The sequence below is a fragment of the Topomyia yanbarensis genome, chromosome 3 (genome assembly GCF_030247195.1).
Source record: "Topomyia yanbarensis strain Yona2022 chromosome 3, ASM3024719v1, whole genome shotgun sequence".
In the NCBI taxonomy this organism is placed as follows: Eukaryota; Metazoa; Arthropoda; class Insecta; order Diptera; family Culicidae; genus Topomyia; species Topomyia yanbarensis.
The window spans coordinates 263,991,577-264,010,060 of NC_080672.1; the positions used below are offsets into that span (position 1 = coordinate 263,991,577).

General features: G+C 34.3%; 1 protein-coding gene across 2 annotated transcripts in view; it reads left to right on the forward strand.

Moving 5' to 3' along the window:
- LOC131690379 (uncharacterized) overlaps positions 1-14,651 on the forward strand; it is a 687,875-nt gene extending 673,224 nt beyond the window's left edge. Inside the window, exon 4 of one of the 2 annotated variants that reach the window (XR_009305571.1) lies at positions 14,247-14,566. Coding sequence is in view for 1 of the 2 variants with exons in the window: in XM_058976095.1 (XP_058832078.1) it covers positions 14,247-14,412 (166 nt within the window). In the remaining variant the exon portion in view is untranslated. Of the gene's footprint in view, positions 1-14,246 lie in introns of both variants that reach the window. The other variant, XM_058976095.1, reaches the window with a different exon arrangement.
- The last annotated feature ends 3,833 nt before the right edge of the window (positions 14,652-18,484 follow it).

The window sequence follows — 18,484 nt, forward strand, 5'->3', positions numbered from 1 at the left end:
CCTCATTAACAGAAGACAAAGATTAAGCCCGTACGATATTAAGCCTGTTCTAATGACCCTGCCACTTCTAGTTTTCCGATCTGTTTACTTCACATCCTTGATCTCACTTGAGTACTATGGCTCTAAGTTTCATAACTTTCCCTACCCAGTAATTTCTAGCTAATTGAATGTCGTTAAAATGTAAAAAAGAAAATTTGATTAACATAGTCGAAATAAAAAAGGAGAAAACTAAATTTTAACATTATATTTGATCAAACTCGATTAGATATTCAGACATTTGATTTGATTTCCATTGAGAATCCTATTTGACAGTTTCATGAAGGATAGAAAAATAATTCGATTCGTTCGTTCAAGTTTGTTAACTTTTGGGAAAGTACATTGAACAGAAACCGCAAAGAAATAAAGATATTGTCTATTGTACGAAGATAGCGATCTCAATATAAAAGTAGATATAGAAAGTATCACCTATACTCGAAACACATGTTGCTGTTAATGTCTCCGGATTCTGAACTGAACTGGCAACTCTCTTTTTGATATGTGGTCTTTGCTCTTATCCCATATTATGAGGGAAATCTTCAAGAAACAGACTTGTATTACTTTGAGAATTTACTGAATGTATGGTGCAGCCTGATAGTTTCTTGTTCGTTTTCTATTGTGATCCGTGTTCAACGAGTAACGACTCCGGAATTTCTTCTTAAAGGAAATTATGAAACTTTGTTTTGTTCTTTTTTCGAAGATTATGTGAAGTGTGTTCGATTTGGAAACAAAATTTGAGGACAAACAAAACTCTGCATCAATAAATTCTGATGAAATGAATCTACCCCAGAAGATAACAAACATGGATCCAAAACTCAAAGAGCTTTCTTCTCTTTCAATCATCTTTCTTTTAATATTGATAAGGACAAACAGGATTCTCAACCAAAAATTGTAATAAAAGCCGTCGTTTATTACAATGACTCGAGCTGCCTACTTTAGTTCATCAAATATAAAGCTTTGAATTTAAGCCAATTGTATTTTACTAGGCAGGATCGGATCAGAAAGAAGGGTCATTTTAGTTTACATTAGCTATCTCCTAGCGCGAGAAAAGAAATAAATAAGGCATGATAAAATCCGTTACTACATTAATCAAGATCTTGAAAAAGTGTAAGATTATCGAATAAATTTGATCAACACCTTTCCACACCTCCTTGTTCATAAAGTGCCATTTTCGCCCAAGATCCGGAGGAACCTGAAAATATATTTTTTTCTGCTGAGAATGGGACTTTGTAAACATTGAAATTTATCTGAATTTACTGTTCATTTAAACCCAACTTTTTGTCCTTGTTAATTGACTTCTTAATCCATAGGCCTTGCGCACCTAAAAACTGATAACATTTTGATAACTTTTTCGGGAGATTTTACATCGATTTATAGTTTTTTACGAAGTTGTAGACAATGAGATTGTTCATCAGATTCTCAGTTTAAGTATTTTCTGAATGTCTATAGTACCAATTAGTAGTAAAAATGCGAATTAATTTCATTAAAAAACTTAAGTTTTCAATCAAAAAACTTTAAAATAAAAAGTTGTTCTAGACCCCCCCCCCCCACCAGAATATTTTAATTTTACTTTCAAATATAACTTTCAATATAAATCTCCATTCTGTCATATCCCGAAGTTTTACAGATGCCAATTTTTTTTGAATAAAGTTGTTGTACAAAGACACCGTGTCCCACTTAATACCATTTACCCTATGATTGATTGAGACGTTCTTTTGGTTATTTCTATGAATCGATACATTTTGCCAACAATATTATTGGGTACCTATTGTCGAAAAAATCCTTATAAAAAAATAAAAAAAATAACAATGGGTTTTTATGCGCCAACTTGTATATATGTTTCGTAGGAGAAAAGCAAAAGTATATAATTTATTTACATTATTACAATTTATTTAAAATATAATGTGACATTCTCCTCGATGTTTCTGGCGAAGATTTAAAGATTCTTTACTATAATAGTGCAAATTATCGACGAATATTTTCATGTAATACTTGTACTTAAAAACCCAGGCGGTCGAAAGACTTTTATATTCACATTTTACGAAAGCCTACTAAAATCGTATACCGTCGTGCGGGGCTACTTTGGATATGTGGGGCTACTTTGCACACTTTAGTTTTTTAATATTTTCTAACAGACGCACTTTTATTAGTTTTATTTTACTTTTGACATTTGTAGAGCCATATCTTTTAACCATGTTGCATATGATTTTTGCCATTTTTGTTAACACTGTTTACCAAAACAAACAAAACACTTCGAGGATCGATATAAATGATTGGATGAATGCTGCTCGACAAAACCAAAATCTTCTGTGTAACATATTGTTATTAGGAAAGAAGAAGGAAAATGATGAAAAATGGCGTTTTCCGTTTGTTAGTACGTCAGGATCGGTTAAGACTTTTGTGCCTCTAAATAATATTTTGAGTTTATTCTCTATACATTTTTACAGGAGGATTAATCACCAAAATTAGTTTTTTCGAGAGATGCTCTGTATTATATTGTATAATTTCTTCGAAGACAATAAACCTCCAAAGTCGGCGGTTACGAAATAATATGATCTTGGCCGTGAAAAAAACTGGTTTTGAACCTTTATTTCAGAATTCTAGACTCAAAAAAAGCATAAATTGAGAACGTGACCTTGTGTACTAAGTACGCCATCAATTTAGCACTCGAATGCGCTAGCCCCTTATTCCATTTTTTGCGAGGTTTTTAATCCCACCGTGTGACTATTTATATTCCTTACAAAAGAAATGTATATTTATAATTAATATTACAAAAAAGCTTTAAATACTCTTAAAATCATTTCCGACATACCAGAGATAAACGGAAAATACCATTTTTCATCATTTTTCTTTCCGAAAAACATAGTCGAATATCAACCCATTCAAGTTATTTTTTTTTTGACGAATAACGTTATAAATGATAAATTGAAATGAATCCCTCGTTTTAAGAAATACTATGAATGGGTGATATTTTATTTTAGAAAAAACCTGTGATATGAGTATGAATTAATGATATTTCAATAAAATTAAATAAAATTGCTTAATTTTTATTTTATATCGAATTCAAGAAGTGTGCAAAGTAGCCCCCAGCTAGTCCATATAATATTTTGTAACGCCATTTGGACTTTTCTATTTGTTAACCAATTCGTTGACGATAAATCTGTACTGATATGTTACAAATCCATTCATTATTAAAGGTGTTATAATTCGTCAAAATAGAAAAAATGATAAAAACTGCGCAAAGAAGCCCCACACGACGGTATAGTGCTGTTCCGAGTCATAAGATTGTATAAAAGGTGTCTGTTTCTTGCCACATGGAATTAGACTAACTACCGACCACAGTCGCATTTAAGTACATACAGTTTCTCTCGTATATTGGAACCCAATTTTATCTCAATATAGATATATTGCCTCCACTTTTGTCCCTATATAGCATATATGCGCATTGTATACGACTTAGTTGTACTGTATATTTACATGTATAACTCGGTTGAAATTTCTATATACAGTAAGATTCCGTTTTTGGCATGCTCCCTTTTTGGCACACTCTAATTTTGGCAACAAATGAGTTCCGTTTTTGGCAACATTTTTGTTGTACATAATAGGTCTTTTAAAAATGTGCAATTGATATTTGTTTGTATCAATTGATATCACATTTGACTTCATTTCCAAACGTGGGAGTCATATTAACCCTCAAAGGCACAAATTATTATTTTTTAATTTTGTTGAAAACGGTCTCATAGTTTTAATACATTCCTGTGAAAATTTTGAGATGATTTTCGCAATGTTGTTTTAAAACATCGTTATGCGTTTAAAGGTTACCTATATTTTACACTATACGTGCTGTATTTAATAAGTATAGAGATGTATTATTTATGTATAATATAACTGGTAATAGTGTAACTAGTGTCTGACGGAATCAATATTTATAGTATAGTTTATAGTCTTTGCACTTTAACCCTTTCATACCCAACTTTTTTCTCGTGCATGTAGGGTTACGAAACTATATTTTCTTGAAAACGTTGGGGTCAAAAAACACGAAAAGCTTTTATCCATAAAGATAGGTGCTACCCTCGCAGTGCTAGAAGCTGCTCAATTTTTACCTTCCAATGCTCAATACAATTCTTCTGGAATATTTACAATAGTTAAATTGCGCGGAAAGTGTAGCAAAAGACAATCTAAATTGATAAGTTTTATCAATTTTCAATAATATTGCAACATAACGAAGATATATGAAAAATTCATTTTCCGTCGTCAACGTAAACTGTTCCTGGCAGCATTGCTCCATCGGAATCCAATCAGACTAATTGCAATAACTTCAGTTCTAGAACTGGTCCTTGTAACTATCAATAATTAAATGAAAGGCAATAGTCATATTTATTAGCCTTATGTGTTTTTGTGAGCAAATTTTTCCTTAATCAAAAGTTATTACTGTTTGAAAACGTTGTTGTTCACAAACAACATGGGCATGAATGGGTTAAGGGTGAAGTACAGAGGAATGGGCTACACTGCATAATAAGACTAGTTCTGGAATAAATTTTCAATCGAACCTTAATTACATTGTGAGCCTCTTTCTCTTTGGATTATTACGACGTCAATACAAAACTTGGCACTAAATTTTCAGCACATATCGAAAGCTGACCATAGTGCGTCCCAAAGCCGTATTTAGGAATACAAAACTGATGGCCCCCAAAATAGTTTGGTGTATCTTTGTGATGTCTTTGGCAAGGTTGAGGTGTTCAAAGTATCGACTGTTTAGATGTGTGAAGTTTACCTGCGCAATGCCCTACAATATAATAACACAAATGAATTGAAGCAAGTTTGCTGAATAAACAAGGCTATCTATAATGGTTAATTTGTTATGATATCTTTTAAACATTTGAGGATAGGATGGCTCTGCAGAACTAGGGTTGCTTATATTATCTTTTGTTAATTTCTCGCAAGTACATTGTTCTAGAATTTTTTGGAACTTTTATTGGAGCACCGTAGCACTGATGTTTCAATCACTTTTGTTTGAACAGTTAGCAAGTGATTTATACAACAAAAACCGATTTAATCCACCTAGCAGTGAGATGAGACATTTCTTACACATTTCACTATTGGATTAGTTTGCAGAACTCACGAGAAGTAGGCACCCAACTAGAGGTGGGATGAAAACAGTTTCTAGTCTTGCACGAATAAAATCTCGAATAAACTGAATAAATTATAGAAATCAACAAAACGACCGAAATAAAAATGTAAAAGTAAAGCAAAAAATGAAACAATAGGTTTTTAAATAAATGAGTAGAAAAATTAATGGAAATCAAAATTATAATATACACGAATCAAATTAGATTAGGTTATTACATAAAAATTATGATAATATTCAGAAATAGTTAAAAGATTAAGAGAATAAATTGACTCATACTAACAAATTGAATGAAATAAAACGAATGACTGAACATGAAATGCATAAAATTAAAGATATGAATAAAATGAATCAAATGAATCAAATGAATCAAATGAATCAAATGAATCAAATGAATCAAATGAATCAAATGAATCAAATGAATCAAATGAATCAAATGAATCAAATGAATCAAATGAACCAAATGAACCAAATGAACCAAATGAATCAAAAGAATCAAATGATTCAAATGAATCAAATGAATCAAATGAATCAAATGAAGCAAATGAAGCAAATGAATCATATGAATCAAATGAATCACATGAATCAAATTAATCAAATTAATCAAATGAATTAAATGAATTAAATTGATTTAATTCATCCAGTGAATACAATGAATCAAATTAATGAAATGGATCAAATGAATAAAAAGAATGGATGAACAAAATGAATAAAGTAAAAAAATAAATGAAATGCATAAATAAAACAAACGAATCAAATAAACAAAATGAGCTGAAGTGATAAAATGAATAAAAAGAAATAAATTAGCAGAATTAAATGCATTGATTAAAATGAAAAATTGAAGAATGGTAAAAGGTTATAAATTAATATATAGAAATAAATTGAATCAAATAAATTATTTGGATGAAATGATTAAAACTGAAAAAGTAGTCAGATTATTAAAATGAAGAAACTGAACAAAATGAATAAACTGGAAAAAATGAATAAAATGCATACAATGAAAACAATGAATAAAAAAAGTTAAATGAATGATATGAGTAAAATGCACAAAATGAATAAACTGATCAGAGTGAATCCAAAGAATGCATTGATTGTACGAATTTGAGAACCATTGCATCAGCAAGTTTTGAAATGTTTTTGAAAATCCCATCTTCTGAGAAAAGGCTAAGAAATATGCAATGGACTTTCTAGGGCTTCCATCGTTTTTTGGTTTTATTCTTTTTGTTTTCATGCTTCTTTACTTGACGGCGTCGTTTTAAGACTGTATGGTGTTTCTACTTTATGGTTGGACCTTAATTAGTTATCAGGAACCTGGAACGTTCAATTTGCTTTGGAATTCGAAGTTTACTTTTTGGTCACATATTCCCGAAAAAAAGATTTATGTACAGAATAGAAATTACTGGTCCAGTATTATAACGCGCAATTGAATATAGTAAAGTGAGACAAGGTCATATGTGCTTTCAAGCCCCTTGAACAGAGAACGACAGGGAGAATGCGATTCGTGAATGAGACAGGTAGATATTTCAAAGTTTTTATTTGCATTGAAGTAAATAGTGTGAAATGTCTAGGCTATGCAATGCAGTCTCTTTCCATTCATCCTTTTAGCTTTCAAACTGTTTCGTTCGGAATTCTCGTGCAGGAAATATGGATAAATAAGTCCTATACAGACCAATACTGTGAAAAAGAAATTGTTCAAACTACTCAGTATATCCAAATATGGACGACGATAAGTTAGAAGACACATTGTAGTTGCATACCCCATCGAGAGTGGGTACTGTGGGAGACTTCTTTTCCTGGATCTAATTTGTGGATATTTTTTGTCTTTGATCCGTTATTTTTCATGAAAGTTCGTACCAATACAACGAATGTGCAGCTGATACAACTCATGGTTCATTCGCCTGCGCCACGTTCCGTCTGCCATCTGCACGCCACCATAGATGGTACGCAACACCTTTCGTTGGTCCTCCACGAGCATAGTCCAGGTCTCGTGGCCGTAGAGGACCACCGATCTAATCAGCGTCTTGAAGATAATCAACTTCGTGCGCCGGCGAATTTTGTTCGACCGGAGCGTCCTCCGGAGTCCAAAGTAGGCACGATTTCCCGCCAAGATCCGTCTCTGAATTTCTCTGCTGTTATCATTGTCGTCGGTTACCAGTGAGCCCAAATACATAAATTCGTCGAACATCTCGATTTCGTCACCGTCAATCCGAACTCGGGATGATGGGAGGTTCACATTGTCGTCTCTAGAACCTCTTCCTCTCATGTATTTTGTCTTCGAAACGTTGATGGCAATTCCAATCCTGCTGGCTTCAGCTTTCAGTCTTTGAGCATATATTTCATTCAAAATTCAATAGAGATACGAATAGTTTAAATATCGCACGTGGAATGTCTCTTTTGAAAATTTTCATCGTCAAACTTTCGTATTACCCCGCTAAGCCAAATATTTTTCTGATATAGCCATAAATTTCATTAATTATAGTATAGGTACAGGCTTCGAATACAATTGAATTAAAGTTGAGTTGATGTAGCAGCAGACAAAAAATAGTTTTGTTTTCTCACACCTTCGCAATTACAATTAATAAATATTTCAGATTGGCAGAAGATCTTATCACACAACTTAGAAATGGATACAGAAATAGCTAGGTAGATGCGATAGAAGAGAGAGAGAGAGAGAGAGAGAGAGAGAGAGAGAGATGGTGGGGGGAGGGGTTGAGGAATGGCAAATGATGGTTAATGCAGTGACATTATTTTTATAGGTATATTATTATGATATATTGATTCTTACATTCTTATCATAAATAATGTAAGTAGTAATTTTTGCGCCATAACCAGTATAACCTAAATCTTGCAAAAGAGCTAAATTTTCGCTAGATTTTTGGGCTTCAAACATAAAGTTGCTTTGGGTGACGCCACGAGTATAATTATATGAGAAATCTTTTATCTCACTACTAGGTGAATTACTTGTTGATCTGTGTATTGATATACCATCCAACATTTACCTCATGATTGAACGCAATGCCTAATCCAAGGAATAAATACTAGAACTCACTGTTTCTTTATCAACACATTATTTTGTCTTTGAAGTGAACTTATATATTGATTTTTGAGAAATAGTTCATTTATTATAAAGGTAATTCACAAAATGTTCTCAACATCGAATTCCTTGAATCACGTAGATGTGTTTTCATACCCCGAAATTCAAAATCGGTTTAGTTTTGCCCCTAAAACACCAGTAAAGCAATACTCTGTATGAAACAATCTCATTTTTAATAAGTGGAAATTGGTAAGCAAGGACTAAAAATACAAAATGTTTAATATCTCCGCCGCTTGTGCACGGATTTAGACAATCTATAGCTTGTTAGAAAGGTATTTTTACAAGCTTTCTATTTATGTGCAGTTTGTGGAACAATATTGTACCGTTCGAAAGTTATTTGCAAAAAACCTGCTGCGTTTTGACAAAATCGCCCATATCTCAGAAAGTAAACAACATATCGAAAATCAAAAATAATAGTGTCAAATGGCAACGTTAGGCCTTTGAAACTAATTTCATTAAGATCGGTTCAGCCATTGCTGAGATAATTACATGACATTTTGTACATACATACATACACACCTACACACACACACACGCACATACAGACATTGTCTCAATTTGTCGAGCTGAGTCGATTGGTATATGAGACTCGGCCCTCCGGGCCTCGGGAAAAGTTTTCAAAGTTTGAGCGAATCCTATACATTTCTTTTGTAAGAAATGTAAAAATAGTTTCTTTCAAACCTAATTATCTTCAAACATTGCAATTTGATTTGCAAGCTATCAATTTCATCTGGAAGATCGACGATTGGTTAGTTATGGAGAACAAAATTTATTTATTTTTCAAAGCAGCTTTTTTAAACAAAATTGTTCATTAATATTCACGAAAGAAAAAATAATCCCAGGGGCGAATGTCATGATAACATTTATCACTCTTTGAAGCTTTTTTATATTATTGTATATTTTCGAAGATTTAGGAATAAAATATTTATTTGAAGATATACTTTTAAAAAAAACTATTAAAACTCATTTTCTCGAGTATTTTTTTGATGTCATGTAGCGCCATCTACATAAGTTATAAGTATAAATGTCTTCAGTACATGTGTTAAAAATATCAAACAAACAATTTTCCGAAGAAAGTTTTTCGATAGAACACCTCTGTCAAAAGGTAGAACTGATCTAGATCAGTTTCTACTTATCTAGATCAAAACCAAAGTTGTCAAAATAATGATCATTTCAATCTAAGATACTTTTCTAAAGACGCTAATTCTCCAGGATATATACTAGAATGGTTCAATTTTTGACTTTGAGCTCCACCAGGCTCTAATGATTCCTTTCATGGCCCTTAGTAATTATGCAAATTTTGGTACCGATCGGTTGTGTCTACGGACTCTCCAAAAATTTTAAAGTTTATATGGAAGTTTGGATGTAAAATCGGTTAACATTGAAAATAAATTCTTAAAAAATCACCTCATCAATCAAATAATCAGAGCGGGGTGGGCGTAGCGTAGTTGGTAAATCGATTGCTTGTACACAGCGCACCTGGGTTCGAGTCCCGAACCCACACATAGGGTTAGAAATTTTTCATTAGAGATTTTTCTAACCCGAAGAGGCGAATGACCTTAAGGTTAAAATCTCTATAATCGAAATATAAAAATAAAAAAATAGTCAGAACACTATATATTTCTAAAGGTAATCTTCTATTGACCACATTCGTGGAAGTTTATGAAAATTCGCTGAGAAAAGTTATTAACTAAAGAAGCGGCATGTCTTCAAAACAAGTGGATTTTTCAATAATCATATGGTCGGTGTTAAGTCAGACCGGACTAAGTCGCTAAACATAAAAAAATGAGATAATGATAGTAAGGGATAGAGAATTTCTTCATCTACATTAGAATTTTGCCAGATTTCAAATATGTAACAATAAACAAGAATTATGGCAGAAATTAATTTCCAATTATAATGTAAAGGATGCTGCGATTCAAACTTTGAACTCGTTTTATTCGAAATCAATTTATTGTCACTTAGTCCGGTCTGACTTAACACCATACGTGCCATACGCGAGCGGTGGGTGCTAAGTCTAGTTTACACTTGTATAACAATGTAGCTATTCATACAGGGTTGCTATGGTTAATAATAAAATCCACTTGTTTTGAAGTCATGCTGTTTCTTTAATTAATAACTTTTCTCAAACAATTTTCATAAATTTGCAATGTTCCCCAAATGTGTTCAGTAGAAGAATACCGTTAGAAATTTATAGTGTTCTGATTGATTTTTGATGAGGTGATTTTTTAAGAATTTATGTTCAATGTTAACCGATTTTCCATACAAACTTCCATATAAACTTTGAAATTTTTGGAGGCTCCGTAGACACAACCGATCGGTACAAAATTTGCACAATTACTAAGGGCCATAAAAGGAATCATTAGAGCCTGGTGGAGCTAAAAGTCGAAAATTGAACCTGTCCAATATATACCCAGAGCGCTAGAGGTTTTGAGCGTCGAAAGTAGCACTCTGCCTCACTATACGACGTCTGAATTTGATAAAAAACATGAATAAAATTAAATTTGCTTATTTTTTCTTTCATCTTATTCCATTTCACATATAATTAAAAATCCTTGAAATATTTTTTGAAATCGTAAATAGAAAATCCAAACTTTAAAAATAAGGTTCCATTTTTGGCACGGTTTCCGTTTTGGCAATTGAAAAACTACAAGGGGCAGCCTTATGGGGTTGCACGAGCTGTAGACGTAGGACTATACTACTTGATGTAAAATATTTATTTTATTAGTACATTTATAGTAATAATAAATCAAACATATTTCTTACGTATGGTTTAATCACAACCAATCAACATCGAATATTACATATTGAAACAAACCGTCTTGGTTTTCAGGTAATTTCATTTGTAGTAGGTGATCGATCCCGATTAAACTTATTTAAGAAGATCTGAAGAAAGAAGACAGAAATCTGTGACCGAACTAATATCTGGAACTAAAGCTTTATAGCATAAGATTAGCTTGTAAATTTTTTTCGATTGTGTGAGGTAAAAACCCGGACCCGGTGAAGAAAAATCAAATTTTAGGCAAAATAATCACATTTCAAGTATAAACCAAGCATTCTAGTTATATTTTGCCATTATTGTAACTTTCATAAAGTACGCATACAAATATAGCGAATGCATTATCAAAACTATAAATATAAAAGAATCGAAAACAATTTTATAAATGGACAAGATGCGTTTTTGCAGCGGTTTTCAAGAGGCAGTGTATTCATTCATAAATAGGCTTTATAGTATGTACCTAATAGTAGAATCAAAGTACTATAGGCTGAGTGGAAATGAATCACGTGATGGGGAAATGAATCAATTAATTGATCGAACGTAAATAATAAACTTTCGTTGTGCAATTTAGTAACAAATTAGATCTACCTACCTAAACAGTCGCTTCAAACATTAAACCCAAGCGCACAAAGCAAAATGAATCAACGCTGATGATGATGGGTAGAGCGAAAGAGACAACTAATACCACGACACTATGTTAACCGTGTTTGCAAATGGAGCTCGCATGTACAAACTATTTTGTGTGCGAATAATTATACATAAAAGTGTGCTGGAAACGAGCACAACACAAAAGATAGCATAGTGTTTGAACGGCAAGCACAGTCGCATTCACTGGGTAGCGTACCTCCACAGGCAGTATAACGGACTTCTAACTCAGCTACACTGGCTGTGAAACCACACAGCACAGTGATCTGCTTCGCCTGCTGTTCAACAGGCAACTGAGCTGCTCTGGCGAAATCCGTCCGTTTAAATAGTCGATGATGACGTCATTCATAGAAGCGTAGCGCGTTAGGTACACAACAGGTCGTGCTGGACTAGGGAAGCGCTATCTTCTGTGTGTAAATGCGCGATATTTTGACTAGGTTGTTCATTATTTCAATTTTTAATGCCATGATACCAAAAATCTTTGGGTTTATCAATTGGAATCCATTCTTAGAAGTATATCAAGGCGATATGCGCAAAAAATTTGAAAATTTATCGTTAGATGGCTGAATTATATGCGTTTAAAATTGGACCACTTTTCGTTACATACCATTTTTGTAGAATTTGCAACGTGCACCCCTATATCGAAAACAAAGACGTAGTCCTACGTCAAAAAAAATGTTGCCAAAAACGGAATCCTACTGTAACTACAAAATTGTTTTCTAGGATAGCTTCGTTCTCTGCTGAACCTGATCGGTCGTCCAACAATATCGTGGTTCACTACCAGAATGTTGGTGGTTTAAATTCATCAACGGACAGTTATTTGCTCACGGTCACAGGTTGTTGTTATGACGTCATCGCCTACTCTGTCTGCTTGGTGCAACATTCGATATATATCGCTGTGGCCGCAACACCATCAACAGCAATAAGACATCAGGTTATGGTGTACTTATCAACGTATGCTATAATATAAAAGCCCGACTGATCAACTATGACCGGATGACGATCTCCGAGGAAGTATTCCAACCTGATCGATGTACATATTTCCTCCGTTTCTTTAATTACCTCGATCGTCACCCTGACTAATGATATTGTTATACTGGCTGACTTCAACTTATCTGGATTGACGTGGTGCAAGGCAAGTAATGAATTTCTACGATTGGATATCGGATTATCGACAATGCCAATTATATACTGTATAGCTACAGCAGCGCAACTCGTCTGCAAATCAACAATTTCATCAACGAGAATAGACGTAGATTGAACCTCTGCTTTGTATGTACCTGAGATGACGCTTCGTACTGCGGAATTGCTCCGACTCCTTTAGTCTAGCATATGCGTCATCATCTCCCACTACATCTTGTACTAATTGATAACCTAGGAGTGAATTTTGAAGACGTCACAAGCTCTACGATTTTAAAAACGCTGACTACGACTGAATCGTTAGCAAGCTATTGGATATAAAATGGGTCGAAAATCTTGACAATGACGACGCGCATGATGGTGCGATGACGTTTTCTAATATTCTTAAGTACCTAATCGACTACCATGTGCCAAAATGCACCAATTAACACCCTCTCTGGCAACCGTCCATCAACCGTCCTCAGACAATTAAAAACTGTGAAACGAGCTCCTTTTGAACAATTCTTGAACATAAGATACATGCACTGCGAAAACAATACTTTCAACTCAACCACGAATATAAACAGCAAAGCGCTTTTTTCAAACACCAGTGAAACTTCGAGTTTCAGCTGAAATCTAAGCCTAAGTCATTTTGAAAGTATGTGAATGAGGAGCGAATAAAATCCGGGTTACCAACTTGAATGTCAGGGTGTAGTTCTTCGACAAATTTTCAAGTGATTTTTTCTGACGACACAAGTCGCCGCTGCCGAGAACCTCACTACTTCTTTAGGGTGCTGCATCAATTCTGCGTCGATAATGTTGCTATCGAGGAATTCTCCGAAGATTCGTCCAAAAAATATCCAAAATCGTGACCGACCATCTTAGATTCCGATGAAACTTTACAGGTTTCACCGATAAGGAAGACTACACATCTTCCACAGTCAATACGATTATTTTGACTCAAGAGCAATTTTTTAAATGGGCGCAGACGTTTCTACGTGCATGATTTTAAATTATTTTTTGTTGGGTTACTCTATTTTATACAGCAAAACTGTCTGAAAACGAGTTACAGGGAATAAATACTTCTTCACAAAAAAATTTCCACTAAAAAAAATGTTGTCATTTTTCACAAAAATAAAAATTTATGTTACAAATTTTTATATTTTGTCAACAAAAACCAAAAATTTCGAAAATGTATTGTGAAAAGGCTGAAATAAGGGCGTTTAAAATCGAACCATTTTTCGTTACATACCATTTTTGTTGAATTTACAAAGTGCACCCTCATTTCGAAAACAAATACGTAGTCCTACGTCAAAAAATTGAACACTGCGTTATCACCTAAAACAGTTGAGGAGACTGTTTTCACTACCTATTCCATTTTGAATCCTTCGTAAGACTCCATAATACTAAATGCATTATTGTTTTCATTTTCGTTTTATTTACAGGTATGTACTACTGGAACAACTTTCTAATGCAAATATGGCTTCCATCACCAACCAGAACCCCACCGACTCGCGCGTGAAGATTTGTGACAAACAGGTTATGCCTCGTATTTCAAACACTCATCCTCGTTCGACGGTATTTGTCTCGCGTATTTGCGAAAAACGATGACAATTCTCCCAGCAAACCCACGACGCAAACGAGGCTAGCGGTTTGTGGGTAAACTCATAACGAGCTAGAAAGTAAATTGTAAATAAATATCCATCAATGCTGGAGAGTGAACGATGCAACGGCTGAGAGTGACCATCAATAAAATTGAAAGCTTCTCGTACAGTTTTATGAGCTTGCACGTACCTACAACTCTAGCATTGCATTGTCTACCGGAAGGGAGAAACAACAAACACCGTGAATGACCCAAAGCCAAGTTAAAAATGAATTGTGTAGAAAAAGACTCGATGGGTTTTGTAAGCACTATTAATTACTGGGAAGGAAAAGATGCTTTTCACAAAGTTTCCCCGGTGCAACAGACTAGCAGCAACAGTAACTGAGAGAAAAAATAGTAGTTCAATGCTTTTGCTGTTCAGTTGTTTCGTGAAAGAAGGCTTCGGTAATGGAAGTTAAACAATTCTATTTATTGTACTTATAGGTTGTAAACGGGGAGTGTTCCTTTCTTTATTGTGTGTTTGAGAGTGTTCTGAGAGCACATTAGCGACGATTGAATGAAACTAGTTTTACTGCGAATTGTTGCGGTGCTTTATCGATTCTTTGATGTTCAGTCAAAAAGCATTTAAAATTGTTTTCACCCATCAGCTTGAGATAATGGAAACCATCTTCCTTCTGATCCAGCATTTCAATCCATGATGAGTAGCGGTGATATTTTTCCGGCTCCTTTGGGTGACATTGTGGTTGTCCAGCATAAACGTGCTCAGTTAAGGAAGCAGCATTTGAAATGACACAGAATGCTTGCGATTCGAAGTACGACAGACCCAGTTTAGGACGAAGAATGATCCATCAACTTAACTCTGAAATTTGAGGTCAGCTGGTCGGACTGGAGGAAGCAGTCCGAAGAATATACGAAAGCATAAATAAATCTGGAAGTACTACTTTCTATTATTAATGAGTTTCAATGTACAGTCCGAGTCAGATCCATTGGCTTCACTTACTGCAAATTTGGTTATGCAGCATTTATTTTCCAAAGACGTATAAATCGGTACGACAGGATTGTGTTTGGTGCTCTGTAACTAAATGCTTAATCTAAGAGCTGTCCAAGTGCCATCAATCGTCTGTGGCACGATGGATCTGTGCTCGTGTGTGAAGCCTGAGAGTGTTTGGTTACCGCAATGTAAATTGGATGGTAGGATTTGGAAATATCTGTGTGATTTAATCATCAGACATTCGTTCGAAATCTGAGCAACGCTCAAACAAGAAACCAAATATGTTTGCTGTTGTATGAAATTCTTTGGATTTCTTGCAATACCGTAGTTTCTAGAGCAGCAAAGACCTACAATAAGTTCCCGGCGGTGAACCTAGTTTATTCAATAGGGAGCCTAGCTTAGTTCGGCAATTCGGGAGTTAGAGTTGTTTCATGTTCGTTCAAGATCGATCATTTTAGCTCAGGTTGCAAATGAAATGGTAAATTTCATCCGTTTATATCCGAAGTTATAACGTAGCCGATTTTTTTTTGTTACAGATGTTTTGCAAAACACATCATTATTTATTCTTAGTATATTTCATAATGCAAATGACAGCAATCCATTTTTGAACACTCTTATTAATGAGGTGCCATAGCCCAGTTTATATCCAACTCCAACTTGTGCTCTGTTACCAGTCAATTAAATTTTATCGTCCATCTCTTTGACAGCGCATGTTTTAATTCAGTATTAAGAGTGGGTCGCGTTCAATAACCACGAATCGTGCCATTGTGGTGACAAAGATAAAACCTTTCCCGTCAATATATTTATAATATAAAACCAGCCTGTGTGAATCATCAAAAAGAACGTATCACCGCCCATCAAATATTGCTCCCACATGCATCAAATGTGCATTCGGTTGTTGGCCGTTTATTCTTTCGGGAAGGCTCACCGAAACGACTGTCGAAATCCTTTTTTACGGCCATTTCGATTCCCCTGTCGTTTTCCTGGATCGTAAAAAAAGGCTGAGAGTAAAGCTGAAACGTCGTCGACAAAAGGCCCATTTGATAAATTTACCCCTAATAGCCATCGTCGTCGAAGGGGAAAAGCCCATTCCGCGAGCATTAATTTTTTTTTAAAACTGCACATAAAGCATTCTTTTTAAATTGTGAGCCAATATAAATGTGTTTGCAGTAGGACGGGGAAAGACTACGCAGCGACGACCACCAACTCCTGGTAACTCGGCCGGATACGGATATTTTCCCCCACTTCGAGGTAGCAAGAGGTTTCCATGGGATATGCTCTGAGCAGTGATAAAAATGGTCTGCCTGCAGATAGCTACCGAGCAATGTTACTTCCGTTGATGCGATGGGACAAACTGGGAGACTAACATGGAAATTTAGGCCGTAAAGAGACCAAAAGACTAAAGGTTGGGACATCAATTTGGTACCCAAAATGCTTATTTTACTGCATACATTTTTAATCAGCTTCTTATCTTCTAATATGCTTAATATTTTATGTGTGCTTCTTTGATCGAACATCTTTGGGTAAATGTAACGTAACGTCCACAAAAAATTATTTACTCTTCAAACAAATTCTCCATTAGCCAGAAATCCTATTATAATATCTCAGCACCTAATACTACGCGAAAATAATTTTAGTAGCTTTGGATTGCTAACCGTAGAATAAAGCATTATCCAGTGGCGTAGCCAGGGGGGGTTTTGGGGGTTAAAACCCCCCCCCAAACCAAAATTAATTGGATTGAAAAAAAATTGATGCTGACGAATTTAATTTAATATTCCACAAAATATTTTTGGAAAAATATTCTCTGATCACTACATTGAGAACTGCGTTTAAAGTGCCATCAGAACTTTTGGAAAATTGTAGGAAGGGGATCTTGTAACTTATCTCTTAGCCAGAATCCCATAGTTGTCAAATTACTTCAATGTAAATTAAAATAACTGTCTGAATTATTATGAGCTCATTTTTGGAAAGATGCTTCAAAATATGGATTAGAGACAATTTTTCGAATGGGAATCTAAATTTGAATAGGTTGATTGCATATAAAACATAAGCTTGTTTACCGAAAACTTACATACATTTCAACATTTGCTGAGCTAGCATCAATTCGGCGCAAGCTTAGTCCGCCCACCAAGTTAGTGTCGGATTCTGATGAGATGAAGTCGAAACGCAAGTTTCAGTTCCATCCATCCATAATTTAGTTATAGGTTTTGTGTTCTCAACTCGCAATGATTGTTTCAAACAATTTTATCCGTAGCGCAGAAAAAAATAGTTTTCACCTAAATTTTTCTTCACTAAGAAGAAATATAGCAGGCCCAGTCCATTTAAATCCCTATATGTTGAATTCATGTAGCCTTCATATTTTCAACAAAATTGTTTGAAATGACATTATCAAAAACTTTGCTGAAGGCACCATGTCTCTTAATATTTTTGAAAAATTAATTCACCATAATTACCTCTATGAGAGTTAATAACTAAAATTTCTATATCAAAGCAGGCGCTGTTTTATGTTGATAACTTCCCGAAGTTGTCAAACCTTCAAAGTTAAGGATTATTATATTAGGCGATCTTGAACGTTGAAAATTTTTTAGATCATTTATCCCACTTTAAAAGATCGCAATTTTTGACTTCATTGACATATTATACAAGAAAATAATCTATAGAGGTTTGAAAACTGTTCCATGTTGATCCTTCTTGTTTGTAGACTGTAATGACATCTGTTAGACTACTTATGTTTTTGAGTTTTCAATAATTTATCAAACTCATATTAAATTTTAACATTTTTTCAAAAAATTTGCGATTTTCATCAAAACCCCCTCCAAACCAAATTTCTGGCTACGCCACTGGCATTATCGATTGCTGTTTCTTTTCAAAGCTGTCAAACTTGTACGCTAATATAAATCTGCTTTGAACTATATGAGGGTAAATTTGATGAATAATTTTAAAACTGCCTTATATAAACTGTAGAGAAATTTGGTGTGAAGTAACCCCAGTCTTTTTAAAATTGACGTACGGCTACATAGCTTTGACTGAGTAATAAGAATTACCTATAAATCGAGAAGTGAGTGGTAGTGAGTTTTTTTAATTCGATT